The 20,564-nt window shown below is 37.2% G+C and overlaps 1 protein-coding gene across 11 annotated transcripts in view; it reads right to left on the bottom strand.

The window, feature by feature from the left end:
* STXBP6 (syntaxin binding protein 6) overlaps positions 1-20,564 on the bottom strand; it is a 97,048-nt gene that overhangs the window by 57,544 nt on the left and 18,940 nt on the right. For 9 of the 11 annotated variants that reach the window (XM_057377251.1, XM_057377245.1, XM_057377255.1 and 6 more), the window contains one exon: positions 3,889-4,074. In XM_057377251.1, coding sequence (XP_057233234.1) covers positions 3,889-4,042 — 154 coding nt within the window. In that variant the 5' untranslated portion in view covers positions 4,043-4,074. Of the gene's footprint in view, positions 1-3,888; positions 4,075-13,361; positions 13,446-13,630; positions 13,711-20,564 lie in introns of those variants that run through there. The other 2 variants (XM_057377254.1, XM_057377250.1) reach the window with 2 other exon arrangements.

Below are 20,564 nucleotides of genomic sequence, written 5' to 3'. Positions count from 1 at the left end.
GGTTAACTTTTAAAGAAGAGAAAAAGCCCAACATGCTCTCCCCCTGCATGTGCATCTTATTTTTCTGTATTATTTATTTGCATTTCCTTTTGGCTTTTTTGGCACCATCCTTGATAGATTGTACTTCTGCACAAAAGCCATTCAAAAAAAGCCCTGAACTGACAATGTTAATTTGGAGATGGCAAAGAAAGAACATTTTAAAAGCTGTAACATAATGCTTCACTCTTGATTTTAAAGAACTTTAGTTATACAGTCTAATCCCAAGGTTTTCAGCAGAGGTCTAGAAACATTGGTGCAACTAAGATGAATGTTATGACACACTAGAATCCAGGTTCAAAAGGAAGCATCTGTTTTATTCAGCTCACCACAACTGCAATAGGTATTTAATCCGGAAAGGTCAACACAACATCCATATATACAAACTGGAACATTTCCAACACCCTATGACATTAAAATCCTTTTTAAATAGTAGAAGTTACTTAAAAAATGTAATGACACAGTGTCAAAGATATAACACATGCAGAACTGTGCACAAACAAGTAGGCCAATGGCCTATATTTCTGAAGAAACCTTTTAAGTATTTCATATTTAATTCAGAATTCTAATTAAGGCTAAGAACTATTTTAAATAATTATGTTTCAATTATATAAGACAATGGTGACAAAATTAAAACTTAGATCTAATCCAATAAATATCACTAGGTCTGCTAGTGTGGAGGAGGTGATAAATATCCACTTTCAGCTTTGAATTTGTCTTTTCTCTGTGTTAAATCCTCTTATACATTACAAAAAATCCCAGTTTTCGTTTTCTCTGTTCTGCCTACAGCCACACCACCTCTGTGTTTCCCATCTGTCTACTCCTTTCTTGCTGTTCTTCAACTAAATAACTCCCCAAAGACAYGTCTTGGCTGTATGCCAGTTTAACTTGGCCAGCTCCAACACTAGGCTAGAAAGCTGCAAGTAACCCAGCTGCTTGGTTCCCACCAGGCTGACAAGCAGTCTTGCTACAGCTTTCTTAACTTAATCTGTCTCCAGTTTCAGATTACAGGCTTTAGGTATACCTCTTTGGAGCATTAATGTTTATTTCTAACTAACTCAGCATTCAATACCATAAAATAAAAAAATCCAGTACATACTTCAAATACCAGTATTAAGGAACAATCTCCCTTATTCCCCCATATCACTCAGACTCAGTATTTGATTCTTTTAATGGTTCACTATCCCATCTCTGAGGCCTAAGGGCATTCTCCCTGCTCGGCATCTTTATCCACGCTTTCAGAAATTCAAATAAACAACAACTACGATAGAATGCATTTTCAACACAGAACTTCAACCCAGCACCAAAAGGAAACATTTAWCTCTCATTATAACAATTTGTAAAACTGCAGTAAATAAAAGTTTGCTGTCACAGTGGCTGATATTTCATTTTCTGTACCATATCTTGGATGAAACTACTAGACAAGATATATTCCCAAATATTTATATCCCTCAAGGAGTCAGCTCCTATGCGTGTTCTTTCAACTGACGAATTCTGTTCTGAAGAGTAAATTATCAAATTCCTTTCAGCAAAGGCCCAGCTGAATTAGTCCTAGGAAATTATGAGCACAGAGATATTTCAGTCACTTTGTTTACCTTATACATAGCAAACCTGGCAAAAATGGGATATGAGTCAAAGGCTGATAAAGGCATTTCCATGAAAGAGTGCAACACTCAGCACTAAAGCACATGTTGCTTGAAATGTAAACATGAATCCAGAGCTAGCCACGATTGTGTCTGCTTCACTATACATAATCACATCAAAAAAGGAAGGTAATCAAATCTSTTACCCCAAGATACTGCCCATCTTGGACAGTCTGGGACACAGCTAAATTGCCATGCCCACATTAACACAGCCTTACTAAATGGAAGCTTTTTCTGCAACAACTTATTGCTGCAACTAAAACCATTGCTGCTTCACAGCCATCAGGAATAGGCAAAAATTATAGTTTATTCTTGTCACAATTTCTTTCAGATACAGTGTCAGAAACAGTTGCTCCCCAATGCTTGGCTTCGTGCCTTTGATGACTAAATAACTAATTGCACTTGACCCTTCTGAATTGTATAACCTTTCTGATCAGACTGTTTGGAATGTTACATCAAATACAGCCAGGCAGTCCTCTCCCTAGTCACTTTGTTGCCTATTCAAATTACCAAGCATACTGTAATTTCAGAATAGACACTATAAATGTAYATGAAAAAACCTGGTCTCAGATCTGTTCAAAATCCCATGAACAGTGAGCCACATGTGATGGTTCTTGCAATACCAATATGCAGCTTTCCATTTACACCATGAAGTAATTTTATTTAGATCCTGAATGCTTCCCCTTATGATAAGTGACAAACCGTTCATATCAGGACATCCGCTATTTCTTCCTTACTCATAATACGCTCTCATGTGGCAGAAAAACAATAGATGCAATCAAGACAATTCAATGTCTTAAAATGCATGTTGACTGATACATATGAATACGAGGTAGGGGAGCTGAAGCAGAGCTAAGTTTTCCAGAATGCAATTAAAAAATAAAATAAAACTCCACCTAGTGAATAGCCAGCCTACAGAAAACTGTAAGCACAGTTCACAACTTTAAATTGTGAACATGGGTATCAAACACCATTGTATTACAAAACTTAACTCTACAGATCTAGAACACGATTTTACAAGGAAAAGACTTTAAAAAAATAACTGGACTGACATTTGAAAAATATGACTACCAAAGAAGAAGAGTTTAGCTTTGCTTAAAAATGCTAGTAAGAGGTGGGAGGCAGAGATTAGTTTCCTCTACACCCTGAGAGGACTGAAAGCTGCAATTCTTACATCCAGAGTATAACAACCACAAATCTAGGCAAGAGCCTAGGTGAATCAATTTTCAAATCCTTTCYTGAATCTCTGTATGTGGGAAGAATGGTGCCATTTTTGGGGTTACCAAAATGCAGGGTCAGGATTGGACTTGATGATCCTTGTGAATCACTTTCAACTCACGATATTCTATGATCCTACAATGACAAACAGAATACTCAGCTGCAAATGAAAGGTCTTCTGTTTTGTCTCACTGATCTCAGTATGTSTGTGTATATCCTCTGCAACTTATATTTTAACATAAGCATTTGTATATATGAATACAAATATCTCATCTGATAACATTCAATAAATACACATTTTCTGGGCAGATGTGTGATGTCTTAGAACAGTAGTAGAGTCACTGTGGGTTTTACCTCCTATGCTTTGAAAGTTTTAACATAATTTTTCAAAAACCACCACAATTTGAAAGAGCCCATGAAGCACTCTCTCATTTAGCACAAAAATAATTGCACTTTTCCGAGATTCACAGAGCACTTCTTCTTCTAGCCACTAGCTGTACTTCCAACAAGATGCACACACCCAAAGGGAGCAACTGATGAGCCCAAAGATATAAGTGACTGAATCACCCTAAAATACCAAAGGCACTCACACACATTCAGTGTTGGCAAACACTGAAACATGGCATCAAAAATTACATTGTATATAATTTTAATGTCCTGAAAAGTTCATCCTTCTAAGAAATACCTTAATCTGACTAAGGAAAGACTGTTAGCAACTATCATATTTCTTCATACTCTATAGCTGCGCTGTGAGAGAACACCTAGGGGTTTTTTAAACAATGAAACCACCAGTTCAATTTATTACACGATATAAATAGCCTAGAGCATGTGGTTCCTCAAGACAAAAGGTGTAAGTGCTGTAATTCTCTGATTACATTATCAAGACTGGAATTACCCAGCTCCTTATGGTTATGGCTGCAGACAACATCCAATCAGTTAATCAAAGACAAGCCTAAACAAACAATAGGATGTCAAAAGTCACCAATCTTACCTGACAGGCAAATGTATGTTAAATATTCACCCTGACCCCCAGTAGCTAGAAAAGGAATCTTTTTTTTTGTTCTTCTTTTCACTTGAACAGCTCCCAGCATCCTTTCATCATGTGGAGCAAAAATTTCTTTGCTGATTGCAGATTTGGCATTCATTGTAGATCACAGGTATAGCAGACTGCTGCTCTCTAAAAATAAAATCATAAATATAAAACAACATCAGAAACTCTTAAGTTATATCAAAGTCCACTTAACTTACATTAAGTGCATTAAAACTTCTGACTTTCAGAGAAAGTTTCTAATGACTCAAAGAATTTAGAAAATTATCTCATATTCTTAGAGGCAGAATTTTTGAAGTGTTTAATTGTCTTCACTAAATTTGTCCTCCACACTTCTTAAATTTGCTTAAACTAGCTTGGCTTATTTTGGGCAGAAGCCATTCACACTAGCACTTYAGCATGTTGCAAAATCTCAGAGAAACACTCTGTTTAACTTCATGCAGCATAGAAATTTCATTAATTCCCCCTCTGATAACTGCACAGAAACTCATATCTGTGTCCCACATACACAGGGAAAGCACTGCAAGGGCACAGGGAAGGAGCACTGCGGTTGTGCTGGCACCAAAGAAGTCACGTTCACAGAAGACAGAGAAAGCTTCAGACTTGGTGAGACTGTTCCTTCAGGAGCACTGCTCTTGGTGACAGCACTTGACTGCACAGCTTTTGCACCTCTTGCAGCTTTAGCACCTCATGCCCTCTACTCCTCTGGAATTACTGACTGGGCAACTGCACARGAAAGTGTCAGAGACACCATCGGGGTCAATGCAGACAAAACCACACSTCTACTTTTGTGCTAAATAATTCTGATCCAGGTCAGCTCTTCAATGTGTTTCGTAACGAAACAGCACAGTTGACTTAAAAGAGACATTTGTCTCTCTTAGGAGAGACATAAGCATTTGTAGAGTGAAAAATTATTGTARAGAACAGGGAGGGAGAAGGGAAGCTGCTTAGACATGTGTCCCACAAAACAAACCTCACCACAGCTTATAGAAAAGCCTAACTAAAGGAGAAGGGACATTAACAGGTTCTTTGTGGAAACTGCAACTTCAATTAGCTCTGTACTGAAGTCTTGGAATGCATACACCGGCCCCCAGTCATGGAAACTGCTCAATGACACTTTTAATTTTCAAATAAAATGACATATCCACATACATTAATTTACATATTTCTGTAATATTAAGACTTTCAAGACAGATCTTTTTGACATCCTTAACTTTCTTAGAATGAAGATTATATTCGTACCAGAACTACCTGATAATTCTGCCTATGGGATCATTTGATATTTGCCCCAATTTAAAATGAAAGTAAATAAATTATAGTCACATTMGATTATGAAACTAACAGAGTCATGGATCCGGGTTTTTGTGCGCATACTATCAGCAAAGTCTTAACAGTGTCTTAACACTGTTAATTCCGCAACTGAGTTGCTGAATAGATGTTTTCAGACATTTTCTTAATGTTCATGGACTGCAAAATAAAAGACGACTTCAAAGATTACTCAGGGATGTAAAGGCTTCCTAAATTAAGAAAATATGCAAGCTTTTCTTACCTACAGTATCATAAAACATTAGTGGTCTATAACTTTGAAATTTAAATACTGTACTTCAAGGGTCACTTCAAGAGTATTAGAAGCAATAGGTTTCACTACATTAGGTAAGACAGTTGAACAGGCAAGCTAAACAAGAGACACAATCCAAATGCTGCTCCAGAGATTTCAMAAGTTTTATTTTTCACTTGTACACTGAAACTTATAGCATAAAACTAAGATTGCAACCACATATGCAATAACTAAAATAAACGCAAAACTCAGAAGATTTCATTAATATATGGCTCTCTGTATACACTCACTTATACATCTCTTAATGCAAGTGTTTTTATACACAACTGACATACAAACAAGACTTGATATATAGAGTCTAGCTCAACATAGTATCTGACACAAATTACACGAATTCTGTTTCAGTACAGGCACAGAAGACATGACACAGAATCATCAAACACTGCAGTTTATTTCTGCATGCTGTTATTGGCCTTGTCATTACGCTGGTTTTATATACATCCACCAGAAATTGTACACAGATAGACACCAYAGACATCAAATGCTGTGACTGAAATCTCCAACTGAAGTGTGCACTCCTGGCTTCAGGGATTGTGATCCTTCTGTTCCCAGTACTTCGGCTGACAACAGCTTCAGATGCCATATTCAAACAAATAATCTAACACAGTGTATACTTGACACGACTGCCAAATTTAATGTGAAAACTGACACTAACACAAACCACAGAAGCCTATTTAGTTAAAGAAGAAAACAACTAACTGTGCCTGTGTAGAAACAGACTTCTGAGATTGAGATGTCAATATAGTTTAAATAAAGTTGTTTTCCATCGGTCAAAAAAATCAGCAGCTGATTTCAAATAAGCAACTTYCTCCCTATGTACTAGAAGATGTGTGCAAAAGACCTCTGCTTAAATAAGTAAAGCCTTCCAAAGTTCCTTGTTTTCACAAGTGGACATAATACAGTCTTTGGCAGTTTTACTGAAAAAAAAAAAGACTTCCTCAAAGAACATGAATAAGCCTCATTCTTTCCCATTCTMCAACAGAACCCCTCTTCCCATTAGAAAAAACCCCAAACCACTGCTTGTACATGCACAACTTCATGAAGTATATGCAGATTTCTTTGCACAATAATGTTTTCTCTTGGCACACGTTCCCAGACAAATTCAAACAATCAGCAGTTTCCACTCATGGCCCATATAAACTCATGCACTGGAACATTAACATTTTCCTCCCATTTGTACTCATATACAAAATAAAATTCCCTTAAGAAACTGTACTGGAGGATATCTGAGCACCAAGACAATGCATCACTACTTGCAACATGGTCCCCCTCTGAGGTGAGAGGAATTTAAAAGTTTCAGTAAACCTAAGTGTCCAGAAAGAGAGACCTCATCATGCTGTGTTCCACATATTTAATTTCACTCAAATTATTRTAACAATGCTTTTGGCTGAACAAAGACCACATTTTCCTTCTGCAATTTTTTATTCCATCTATCACAGCATTATGGAACAGGGGGTCAGCATTTACACTGTGCATAACAGAAACACAAAGAGGGAATATTCCTGCGTGGATTTGAAAAAGTGTCTTCACTTTTTCAATAYGCCGCTTATTTACATCTTCTCGCATCTTTCTCTACTACAGTTCTTATCTGTTGTATTTCTAACACTAAAAACTCCCTCCTATGGACAGCTGACTATTCCTCCAGAAGTGAGTGAGGGGACATCAATTAAAGGCAATTTCTTAAAAGGAAGATTAAATATAAACAGTATAATTAAGCCAGAATCTCAGACTGGGTTTTTTTTTGCAGGCACATAGCAGCAAAAGGCTAATTTACTTTTACACCTGCATGTTTTATATGACTCTATGAAATATGTAGAAAAARGGAGTTTTACAGTATCTTTGTTGAGGGTATATGTATGCAGTAAGAACCAGGAAAACTAATCCTCAGAATGCAGAATTCAAATAGGAGTAAATAAGAAAGGTGAAATGAAATACAAAGCAAGAGATTGAAGAGGATGTAACAGTTTCCAAAAAAAAAAAAAAATGTTCAGTATGCTAAATAAACCTTGCTGTTTTCAAGGTTCTTTAGTTTAATCACAAACAGGGATGGCCTCACAGAACAGGCTAACCACTGAAATGCTGCCTGCAGTGTGAAATCATATGAGCAACCAACTAATCTTGGAATAGTAACTGTAGCAAGGACTCAAATCTGCTTTTAATAAAGACACTATCCTGAAAGAGGACATCTACTTTAGGAAATCACTGCAAGACACTGCTGCCAGAATAACAGCTTTTGCTATTGTGATAATTGTCTGGTATTTACTTGATGGAACTGTTTAAACTACTTTGAATATTACTGGTTATCAAAACCAGTGTTTGCTGTCATCTCAAACAAATAGCTAATACAAGTCTTAAAAAAGCAAAATATCATTTAAAAACCAAGGCAACTAATTTATAAATCTTTAAAGAACAAATATAAGAACATACAGTTTCTAGAAGCTGGTGTGCAATACATTTATTAAATGTAACTTTTTCCTGGAGAAGTAATAAATTTAATTAGCTCTGCAAACCAGGATCAAATCAGCAGATCAGCCTTACTTGAAAACAGTCAAGGTAAAACCTTTAAAATGCTTGAAAATGAAAAAAAAATCTTCTGTCATCCTTCTGTTTTCAAATACAACTTTGCTTGATAGATATTTATTTAAATTAGGACAATAGCAGCAACCAGAAAATTCAATTACTTCTATAAACATGGGTTTATGACTTTTAGAAGTATTTACTGGAAAAAAACTCAATCATCCTCCAGAGTTATTTGTAGGCTGTCACATTTCCAATTTATTTTTCCAAATAACCTCTCAGCTATGACTGGTTCATTTGAATAACATATTAATTCCAAAACATGAAAACTATGAAATTGTAACTACATTTGTGGCAATTGAAAATAGAAACAAGAAATGTGTTTTTTACTTATACATGTAATTACAAAATAAACTGCCCAATCAAGTTGAACTGGACATAAGCAGACTTCAGAGCAGCAGCTCCTAAATGCAAAACTTGAATCTTTCATGCTATGAAGTGATCTTTTTCTGTCTTTTAAGTGAAGCCCATAGAGGTTTTATATTGTAGCCCACCTCATCCAAGACAAACGCTTGGCAAAATTTAGTGCAAATTAGAAATATAAGGCTTCTCTTTGGTTATGGGAAATTAGCAGCATTGCTTACTGAATCCTTGAAGCCGCCTTGTTTGAATCACTGAATCTCTCAAAAACTCCTAGAATAAGTAAGAAGAAACAGGAAAGACTATAACGGCTACCACACTTTGTGCCCTGAGAACATAGAAATTTTTWTTCAAGGAAAAGAATAGGAGAGGAGAAGTGCATAGTAACAGGATTTTACAGTCAGACAGAAGTGTCTCAAGGCTTGCATATTTCTTCACCTGAGTAGGCAGCCTGAGGCCCTGAACAATTCCTGTAACCTTTTATTACAAGGGATGATAATTTGAATTCTGTGCAAGTTGTATGGAMCTATGGATCTACAGAGATAAAGAGCTCTGAATGGAATATGCATTTATAAAGAGGCAGTAATAAAAGGATGAAAAAGAAAAAAAAATAAGGTATTTTTGAGTTTATTTAATCCATAACACAATCCTTTAAAAAAAACCCCAAAGGTCACCTAGAAGTTTTGTACACYTTCCTCCATCACCCCACAAAAAATCCAAACATATACTTACAAAGACAGATTATCAGGAACATCACAGAAATCCTACAAATGGGTAAATAAGTGTAAGTACAAATGGGTAAATAACTTCCATATGAAGTTCCACCTTCATATGGAAGACAGAGCAGCTGCCGAGTGAAATACACACATAGAGCATCATGGTAAGCAATACCTGCACTTCCTCAAGCCACGTGCAGCAAAAGCAGAAGATGSAGTATCACTTGATTCTTTTGAGACTGTGCCCCTGAACGGTCCCTAAACAGCACAGAAAATGAAGCAGATAGCACAAGAAGGCACCAGAGACATAYTGATGGATGGGTTACTACATATTCAAGGTCATAAAGCTTTTTCTTTTTCTGAAAAGAAAACAGCAATTCCATATCTAGAAGCTAATGTCCTAGCAAACAGTATCATGGATTCCAGCTCACAGAAAGGATGTAACACTGTTATGAACCTAGAATACMGCAATCTGGGAAAATCCAACTCAAATACAAGACATAACACTTGTGTACTGTGATTCTGTGTGTGAATGGCTGCAGATTGAGTAGATTAATTTAAACAGATGTGCAAGAAAATAACCATATATTCAAGAACTGCAGCAAATTAATTTCTGCTTATGTTTTCAAAGCATTCTGGATCCAGACTATACTCGTAAGAAATTAATAAAATAATAATGCAAGAACCAGTGGACACTGATTCTTTCAGCATTTTATTAACTGCCAAAAGAAGCAGTGTTCCCTAAATGTGCCCTCCCCTGGAACCAGTATCAGAAGCAGGTGTTTCTGGGAGTCAGTTCAGGGGGCAAAAGGCACCTCAGTACTAGTTGTACAGCCCTGTCCAGGTGTTTCCCTGTAAGAATCACCCAGTCTGAAAGTCATCCTTATTTTGAGAATGTAAGAATTTGAAAATAAAGATGGACAACACTACATTAAGCAGTACCACCCAATCCACAAAACTGTTTACCAAACGACAGTCAAGAACTTTTTTTGGGAAGACTGTGCTGGAGTCATCATTTTGAAACAGGAACATTTTGAATCTCAAGGAGATTCACCAGGAAATGTTACAACAAAGCCACAGAGAGACCGGATTTGCATTTGTAGAAATGTGCCCTCARGACACTGGGATATTCATAGCAGTAAAAATACTACTTTTGCATAACAACACTGCAAATCATAGTCTTAAGAAGTTAGCTTAATTCTTATGACCTTTCAGAAGTGTTTAGATCTCAACATCAGTTGTTATACCCACCCTTAAGACTTTCATTTGCAGGAGGGACTATTAGTTTATTTTGCTATTCCTCACATATTTCTTCCTCCAAACACCTCACCTCTCTAGACTTTTCTCTCATTAGCCTATGTCTTTTTTAAACTGCAGTCCTGAAGTCTGGACTCACAGCTTCTTTTATGGCACCAGAGTCAACTGAAAGAACCACTTGGTTGGTCTCCGGAACAGGCTCTGCAAGTAAGTGATCACCACACCAAGCCTGTCAAGAGTTCAAGGAGCATCTGGATAATGCTCTTAATCATATGGTTTAGTTTCAGGTGGCCATGTGCAAGGGAAAAAGGAGGGTARGTTTCTCTAACTTCACTATTTTTTTTTTCTTTCTGGAAAGCACAGCAAAGTCTTCTGGTGATCTCATTACGCTGAGACCAGCACAGTTCCCAAACCCATGACTCATTCCAATCCCAGCAAAAAAACTGCTGGAGAGACTGATGTTTTGTTTATGAATTAATTCCTTCAGTACGTCCTGTTCACAATAAAAAATAATCAGGCTTTACTTTGCATGCAAGAGATAAAGCATGACAGTCATATTCCTGCATTACTCTTTTCTAAATACTATTTTGTGAAAACTGAAATGGCAGTGGATGTTGGCGACGCTTGAATAACTTCTTTAGGAAAAAGAACCATCTTGCCAATAAARATTTAATTTCCTGGTTATGAACTGTAAAAATGTGTAACTTCCAAATACTCAGATTTCTAGCTCTGAAATTTGCATATGGCTCATTGTTCTCTAACATTCTTCCTATCCAGTTGCTTCTGTAACACTACTCTAAGGTGTACCTAATTTGCATTCTGTGAAGAAAATCTGGCACTTCAAACATTAATAGAACCTAAGTACCCATACTTYAGTGAAATCCATGGCACTGGAAGCCAACTGCAAATTCACTGTCTAATTCCTCACTTCAAATTAATCTATTTATGCTAAAATATTACATTTCTCTTGCATCTAAAGAGATCTCTGATCTTTATTCAATAACTCACATGCTATTCAATACTGCAGAAGACTGACCCACAGCTTTCCTACCAAATGCAAGAACAGACATGGATCCACACAGGTGAAATTTTAAAATCCTATTGACCGACAAATGCACACCTTTACTCACCTAGGTACAGACGTAGCCCAAACTGAAGCTAATAACTCTGAGAAACAGATGTCACTTAAGCTTGAGTTCCTTAGTCAACTGTATGCTTATTTTGATATGAAAAATAGTAAGTAAAAAGCTATAATCACCACCTCTCTATCATCCTTGATCTTCTACATTTGCATCAAAGCAATCAACTGTTTCATTAAGGGCATAGCCAGCTATCTGACAAAGATACAGAACCTGGCAGCTAGAGGCCACTTACATCAAACCAAGTCCAATACATCAACACAGCCATCAGCTGGTAACGGCCAGGTTCAGCAAAGTGATTCTGTCACAGTCCTACTGCATTCTGCCCAAAACATGTGAGATCAATCTAGTTTCAGAGCTATTAGGAACAGTATTATAATGACCTCACTTTGTCAACTTTCTACCTTAAATAACATAAATCAGCAAGCAAACCTCTCCCAAATGGAGCAAGTGGTTGGTTATGGCACATCAGAGCAAGTATTTTCACAAAACCATTTGCCTTACATAGCGCTTATAGCAAGATTAATATATAGCACTACTAACTTCCTTTATGTACAGGCAACAGCATAAACCAGGTCACATTATGCAATAAAGCAAAAACTGTGGAAAATGTCTCAGACTTTTTGTTGCTGCTGTAAGCCATATGATCTTTGGCACATGATTTAGATGAACAAAATTCTTCATGTACTAATTCTTATTTAACATAAAGGAGAAAGAAAAGATATAGATGGAGAAGAGAATAGTGGAAGTAATCTGCTTTTCTCAGCCAAGTTTCAAAAGTAGGCTACAATTCAGCAAGAAGACATCTGCAAACAAGTGATGACAAGCTGTTATTTCCACAACACTCAATCTGATCAGAAAGGAAAATTGTATGTTAGAAGTATCAGCAACGATACATGACTAGAAATATTAAAATTGTACACCATATCGTTATAGAAAAGAAGTTTACAATAAGCATGTTCAAGAAATAGCTAGTCAAATTTTTTGAAAATTACATTWTATGGTATCAAGGAAGGTTCTACAATATCTACAAAATCTTTCTGTGCTAGAAAATATCCTCAGCCCTGTGTTCTGCACACCTGACAACCACCTTAAACAGGCATTTTAAACTCCTGTTCGGCATTTTAATTTTACAGCTAAAATGTAGCACAGGTTTTATCAGGACCCTGAAGACCTCACTGGCCCAGTRTTGTCCCCCTTGGGGCTCCCCTGACCTGCCCAAGACCCCATGTCACCCCTGGAGCAGTCAGCCCACAGTACCCCAGCAAGACCAGTCTCCAGCTCCTCCCAGGCAGCCATAAGCTCCACCAGGCCAGTCCCACTAAGGGGCCCAGGCCATCCCTACAGCCCTGTGTGACCACAGCTCCCTTCAGTGGGCCTGATCCAGCCCCCCCAGCCTGGGCTTCACCGCATCCCCAGGGAGGAGTCCCATGCCCCAGGTTGAGGACACTCCACAACCCAAAGCCCGGGGAACCATCACCATTCCCAGTGCCCCAACCACACGGAGCCTCCAGCTCACCTGGGCAGATTTAACCGGGGCCAGAAACAAAAGAACAACTTAAAACCACCAGGAGCTGTTTGCACAAGGAACAACAGCAACCGCTTGAGTAAACGCACTAAGCAGCAAGCAGGATGCAAAGCCCGTGCTTACTCTCAAGCCTTTTGCTATCAGACAGGTACTCCAAGTCTCAGTAGGACAGGGAAAGGAAAAACAAAGGAATCAAGCTAACAAAACTGAGTTTTACTCACTTTCAGAAAGTTGTAAGTAATGGATGGCAGATCATTAAAGAGACTACTTTGGAAGGTACCAGCAAAAGACAAGGCAAAGTGGTGGGAGCAGAGAAGCACAAGCAAGGGAAGTCAGAACACCTAATCATTGCTTGCATGCACTAATACCTCCCATTCAGCAGCAGTAGCCAGCTGGAGCTATTTCTTCTTCAAATAAAAGGTAATTACGCAAGAGGATAACCAGCTCAGCAGGTTAGGAAAGAAGACAACACGCTTCTGAAAAGCTGTACCATTGAATCAAAAACTTTGTGCTCCCTTGTGGTTAGCAAGGGCAGCAAGGACTTCAGAACTGCGGATGGAGATCTTCAGAGGGAGGGCTGCAAAACTGGAGAATGTCAAATCAGATTGCTGCTGTCAATGACCTAGAAAGGCTGTAGCACCTCCTTTAGTCACCACACCTCCTGTAGGCAAGCCTCAGTGCACACAGCCAAAATGACTAGCCACGTTCTTCAAAACACTCACCAGCAAYGCAAGAACATTCTTAGTCCTGCTGACAAAACTCTGAGCTGATATTTAGTAGAAAAGAAAAACGATGCAAGCAATTCTAGTCTAATAAGAGCACATTAAAAATTGCTTCAGTGACACTGGCAAGAAATCCAAATTTGATAGGAGACAAAGGAGCTGCCAAGAATTGCCAGTTCTTCCAGTCTAAGTCAAGATAACRAGATAACCACTTCAACAACATGATAATTCAGGAGCCAAACACATCATACCTGTGGTCAATAAAAAWTTCTTATTATTCAAATACAGCAATTCATGGATAAGAGAAGTAAGTGCTCAGACTAAAYTCATCAATATTTATCAATATCCTGGGGACATAATCCCATTCTAGTGARACGATAAACTGAGCAGGCCAAAAAGGAGAATAATGCACAAATTGGTCTTCATCACAGTTAAGAATGGTTCCTGTTCCATATAGGCCACCAACAGTCATCTGAACTGCAAGGAAATTCTAGTCTGTAAACTTGAAATTAAAACAGAAATAAATCCTTGAACATATAAGCATGTCTGAACAGAAAGAAAAAAAAGTTCAAACAGCTAGCATTGCTATTGTGTACCCAAAACAGTGAAATTAACGTTTTAAATTACATTTTTGAGAAATTTTTGTCCTTGTTTAGAAAAGGTCAATGCAGTTTCACAGACTACCAGTACATGTAACTATTAATAAGACACTAGCTACACACCTTTCAAAMTACTGACTACATAAAAAGACTACAATTTCTCCCCGATCAGTTACGAGAAATTTTGAGGTAATGTTCCAAATTCAACCTTGCTGAATTTCAAAGGTTTCATTATTTTCCATAGGTTTTCTCCTCTTTTGGTCAGTGAATATACAAAATGACAAGTGTAATTGCGCACTTACAGATAAAACAGATTCTTTTCAGCCTTCTCTATTGCATGAGGAGGCAACATTTTGAGATTCAAAGCTGAAAATATCAATGAAACAAATAAACTGGTACCAATGACAGACAAAATTTCAGTTCAGACTTACTCATAGCAGAACAGCAAAAACAATGGATTAGCTTATTTCTGATGACARGAGAATGAGGAAGTTTTAGCTTAGAAAGAAGTTCAACTCATACTGAAACAGAGAAAATAGATTTGGAAAGCATTTCAAAAGATTCAGTCCCTACTGGGGGCAGCTGACACATAAATTATTTACAACTGATATTTCTTTAAGTAGTTAACACTAACTCAAGGTAACCTCCTTCTAAAGCTATTTTTTGCCCCAGGACATGAAATCAGGAAATRTCATTGCTACATCTGTCTAAATCAAAGGAACTCATCCAAGATATAAATGAATAAATAAATAAATAGRGGGAACAAGCAATTGCTTGGCTTGTTTTAATATCCTTTAGCCTAACTTACTAATGTCATTTATGATCTATACTTCAGCTGCTTCTGCATACTTCAAACTCACAAACACTGGCAAAGTGCATAAATGCATYAAAAAGTAGTAATGAAACTAGTAATCTGACATTTCAAAAATCAGAAACTATTGTCCCTGTGTTGATGCATCGAACTAGTTTGAACAGCCTCAGAAGAAATACAGATCTAAATCTTCTAAACGCAAATGTAAAACTGAAAAAATGTAAGAGCTTCCTATTTAGCACATAATAATGCTGTCATGTAGCATCTGAYAGATCAAATGCTCAATATCATCAAAGGAAGACCACTTATTTATACATTTTATTGCAGAATATTTAGCTCATGTTTGACAGGTGTCCTGTTTGCACCATATAATTACATTGCTCCACCAAGCATTCCTCTCTTACTCGAGCATTCCATATTACACACCAGGTTCATGCCTGTGCTTGTGACACATAAGCAGGAGGTAACTGCAGGGCTTATGCATGGGATAAAGGTATGCAACAGACTCATAAGTCACACGTATTCATGCTGTGAAATCTCAGCACTTCAGCAGCAAAGCATAGACAGTACAATGGGCAAAGGATAAATGGTAATCCTGACAAGTGTTTTAAGACGGACTCCTTGCAGGCTGCTGAAGACATCCCACAGACCCATTAAAAGCACTGCAAGGGGATTAATACAATCTACATGGAATTGGGAAAATTCRTATCTATTTAAAAGCGGATTTGAAAACTGTCGCTTACACTCAAGTTGTCATTTTCACTCAAATAAAAATCCACAATGACAGCCATCAAGCATTTCAAATGAGAAGGAAACCAGAAACATATTTAKAGTATTCATAAAGAGAGGTTAGGTGAAGCAATAAATGAAACCAGTCTTCAGTGACAGTTGAAATCAAATGAAAAACCTAAGATTCCAACTCTTATTGAWTTTCCTCTTACAGTTATTAATTTTTTCAAACACAAATTGCAAGCCTTTAGGCAAAAAGTTAAATTGCTTGCTTTGTATCGAGCAAGTTCTAGGCACAAGCAGACAGTTTTCCTTCTTTTCCAAAATTAGGCTTAGACTGAACAGAATTTCTGGGATTATGAAACATGCTTAATAAGCACTGCCAAAAGAGAAGTTCTTTGTAACTTCCTTTCAGTTTCCTGTTAATTACTGCACATGTGAATTAGTTACCTTGAAGAACAGCAAATTATATTGATTACAAGGCAACCTCAAATAGTATGAATAAGCAAGGTSCCAGCTACCACCTTCTAGCACAATCACATAAAACAAAGAGGCTGTCCATGGCCTTCCTTCAAGCCAAAGCAGCAAAAGGTATTATCAGCTTCACTGCCAGTTACATTTTATGTGGTCTAATAATACAAAATGCTTCAAAATACAAAATTTTAAAAAAAAATGGTTAATCCTAAAGTAATGAGTGTAATTCTGTACCAAGTACATAAACAGATGCAAACTAAAGTATACTGAAACAAAACACTAGATTTGAACACTCACATTCATAAATTGTATCCTGATGTCCCACGTAAGGTTCCCCTTACCATTTTGGTTCTGAGGCATTTCCACATGTGATTGCAGGAGGGGTTGACATGGGTTTATCTCCACTATACCCATGCTATTAAACCAGCAAGAAAAAAAAAAAAAAAGGAAAAAAGAAAGAAGCAAACCCATATGCAAAGGTCAGACTTCCAAACTAGTCTCACTTGAGTGCAGTGACAGCATTCATCAGCTCTATTTCCAAATGGCCTTTCCTTGATTACCTCCATAAACTTGCTAAATTGGAAATATCTATGAACATCGTTGTGGCTACTGGTGGAAAATGGTATGCAAAAGGACCTTCTTCAGTAGCTCTGAATCTTGAACATGGAAAACAATGCAAAAAAGAGGATCCAGAAAAGCATCCATTTCTGCTTCCAGAAAATGATGTACAGAATCAGCACTACCAGTTAAGTCTAGGATTTAGAACAGCTCATAGAAATCATGTGCATTAGGCAGCCAACACTAGCATTATGCAAGTTTCAGTGTGACATCAATGTTCTTCTTTTAAAACTCAAAACTCTAAACAGAATTGATGCCTTCTGACTTCTAGATTAAAAGAAACTGCTTGCAGTGAATCATTTAGATGCCTTAAAAGATCACATTTTTAGAGAACCATTTTCTGGCAGTCTCACCGTTGCACACATTAGCAGTAGATCTCAAAAATCTTCWAAGAGAGGAACTGCCACCTACACCTCAGAATGGAAAAAAAATCATGCCAACTAACTTTATCAATATAGTCTTAATTTAAGTGCCTGTCAGGAACTGTCTGTCTCTTACTGCATTGTTTCCTTTCATTTTGCAGCTTAAGAAAAAGGTTCACCTATATGCTAAATCAGCACCAATATCCTTTAAAATTATGATAAAAGGTTAAAACACTTTTTCACCACCGTACTGCATTCTGTTCACCGCTACTTCAACTCCACCAAGCTGTAACTCCTGTCCTGTGCTTACTGTTGTGATATGCTTTTGAGGAATGTCTTGAGCAATTCAAATCTGCAAATTTCATACCACAACCTGAATACACAGAAGTGATAATGAACTTAGCTGTTTACAGGAGATGAAATCATTAACCAAATTTCCAATTAATATTTACAAACCTTCAGCACATATTTTGGGGGGAAAGGAGTCAGCAGCACTATGCAGGTGATACAGAAGAAAAGGAATTAGAAGCAAAATGTTGGATCTTAATGCCATAATTGCGGAATATCACCAATTCTGATCCAAACAAGTCTGCATCTGTTGGCTTTTGGGGCATGTTTCCCAATGAGGTAACAAAGAAATGACAACTACCACTTTTCATAYAAATTTTGTTTCAGTAAGTGGTTACACTAACTGGATCTTTGAGCCTGTGCCCTCTAGCTCAAATTATACTGGTGGACTACATTTCAGAGTATTTCAGTTTTGTTTGAAGAACAATGTTTTGATGAGAGAGTGAGCTAGGCCAGTTTTACAGCTTTAATAAGACAACTTCACCGTTATTACCCAACAACCCATTTTCAATGAGGATAGTCATTATCTCATTTTTCTTGCCTTTATTAAATGAGTGGGGGAAACCTAAAAYACTGCAATCACACATGACTGAAGTTGGTGGTACAGTCCCAACACCATTTTAATATGTGAATGGAAGGGTTTAGGTGAAAGGGAGAACAACAGTCACAACCTGCTTCAAGCTACCCAAGTTTCATGAAAAAACGTGGTTCTACATATTTCAGAGCTTTTAAATCAACACTGAACAGCTTACTTGAAATGAACATGTTATTCTGGCTATTTCTCTTGCAATGGACGATAACAGAAGACGAATTTCATCTCCCTTTCAAGCCCATGTAAACCTTGTTTCATTTGCAATTTGTCAATACCCCAGAGATACTAAGTGTCGTCTTCAACTCTGTTCCCAGGCTGCACTACTGCTGGTATTGTAGAAGACTACAGGACTTTTCCATTCAAACCCAGTCAATATGGCCTCTGAACCTCTCACAAGAAGGTTGCCTCATTCTCTTGCCCTTTGTGCTGCTAAGATGATGCTAACTACGGGTCACATACAGAGAGAAAGAACTAGGTCCTTCAAACATCACCAGATTTTCTCTGCCTTCTGTGAGAACTCACCCTTCTCAGGATCTCCCAGAAGTCAGGAGGCTAGTACAGCTGTATTCACACTGAAGAGATGTGTTTTCAGTGTACCAGGACATTTAGTGACTTCTAAGTTTACTCTAAGACCTGTGAGGTTTCCTAAAATAATGCACAAATGTTTGCTGAGCATTCAAATATACGCAGTATTTCTTCTAGCTTTTGCAAATATGTTAACTGCCTCAAGCTATCTGACACCCAGGAAGCCTGGGGTGCAAACACATGAGGAAGGGATAAATGGAAACTCTAATTGCTACTCACTATCACCAAAAGTTCCTGCTCTTCTACAATCAAAGCAGATAGCCTTGTTAAATAAACTATGTAAATCAGATTCAAGATCAAATGCAAATGTTGACTCTCTTTTATTTGTCTTTTCTGCTATACAACAGAACTATTTACTGCTCTGATGCCTTTTCACAACTGTAATAAGAACAATTCTGWTCTAGTATTTCCTTGTACACAGCTCTGTCTTCACCAGAAATACAATTCCCTCCTCTATTCATTTGTGAAAGAAAACAAAAATGGCTTTAGTCAGGGAGTAAAAGATCTGTTACAATACAGTGGGAAGGCTAGAGAAGTGTGAGAATGAACACTGAAGTCAAAAGGAAAATATTTTTAAGCAAATTTGCATTAACTAGAATCTTGTTCTAGAACTATTAAAAAATCTTGTCCAGATTACTGTTATTAATATACTTTCGTGATCAGTACTCTTTACTGCAATGTGCATGGCATTCTACACCTTGCTGAACATTAAGGTTTTGTACATTTTTGCTGGCAGATGAACACTTTTCTTTCTTTAAAATCTGCTCCTTTCATTATTAAGATTTCACACTAATCATGCTATAACCTGAGTAGGCACCCTGCTGCAACTAGTCTTTTCAACCACTCACACCCATATGAAATTTGGTGAAGGGATGGAACAGAAGGTTCCAAGTACATAACACCAGGACAATGAGAAAGAAAATTARGAAAGAAGATAACAACGAAAGGAAGGGAAGTCATATTAAATTTTATATGAAGGCAAGTGTGCAATAGTGACAAAACTGACTTAGAAGAAAGAAATGTCCCTTCAAGAGAAGTAAATGAGTAAGTGTCACACATTTAACAGAGACCCAGAATCCTGTGAAGTACACAAATATCTTTAAAGTTAATGATGCTCTGTGCTCATTATATTCAAGAACTGGAGAAATCCCTCAGAGAGATCTTCAGGAMAGGTAGCTAAAGCCTCACAGACAATTATTACTTATGTTTAACAGCTTTTTCAGTACCTCTCCCATTATACAAGGATTCAGCCATGCATTTTATATTATAAAGATATAGATATTATCATTATAGTATATCAAATATTATATAGATATTATCATTATATTATATATATTATCATAATAAAATGCATCAAACACAGTATGATCAAGACAAAAGGAAAGAAATCCAATCAAAAATGTTCCCACGCACCACAGAGATAGGGCAGACCCATTTGATTTTACACACATTCACTYTGCAAATAACATTTTCATTCTTACCCAGTATCAGCTATCATGTTACCATCATAAACTAACTTTCTGATGGYTGAGTATGCTAAGTTTTAGTGTATAAACAGACCACCTGGCTTACAGAGTTCTTCCA

Source organism: Malurus melanocephalus, unplaced genomic scaffold, assembly GCF_030028575.1.
Source record: "Malurus melanocephalus ecotype Western Australia unplaced genomic scaffold, MMel_1.1 scaffold_308, whole genome shotgun sequence".
In the NCBI taxonomy this organism is placed as follows: Eukaryota; Metazoa; Chordata; class Aves; order Passeriformes; family Maluridae; genus Malurus; species Malurus melanocephalus.
This window is presented reverse-complemented; position numbering and strand designations above follow the sequence as displayed.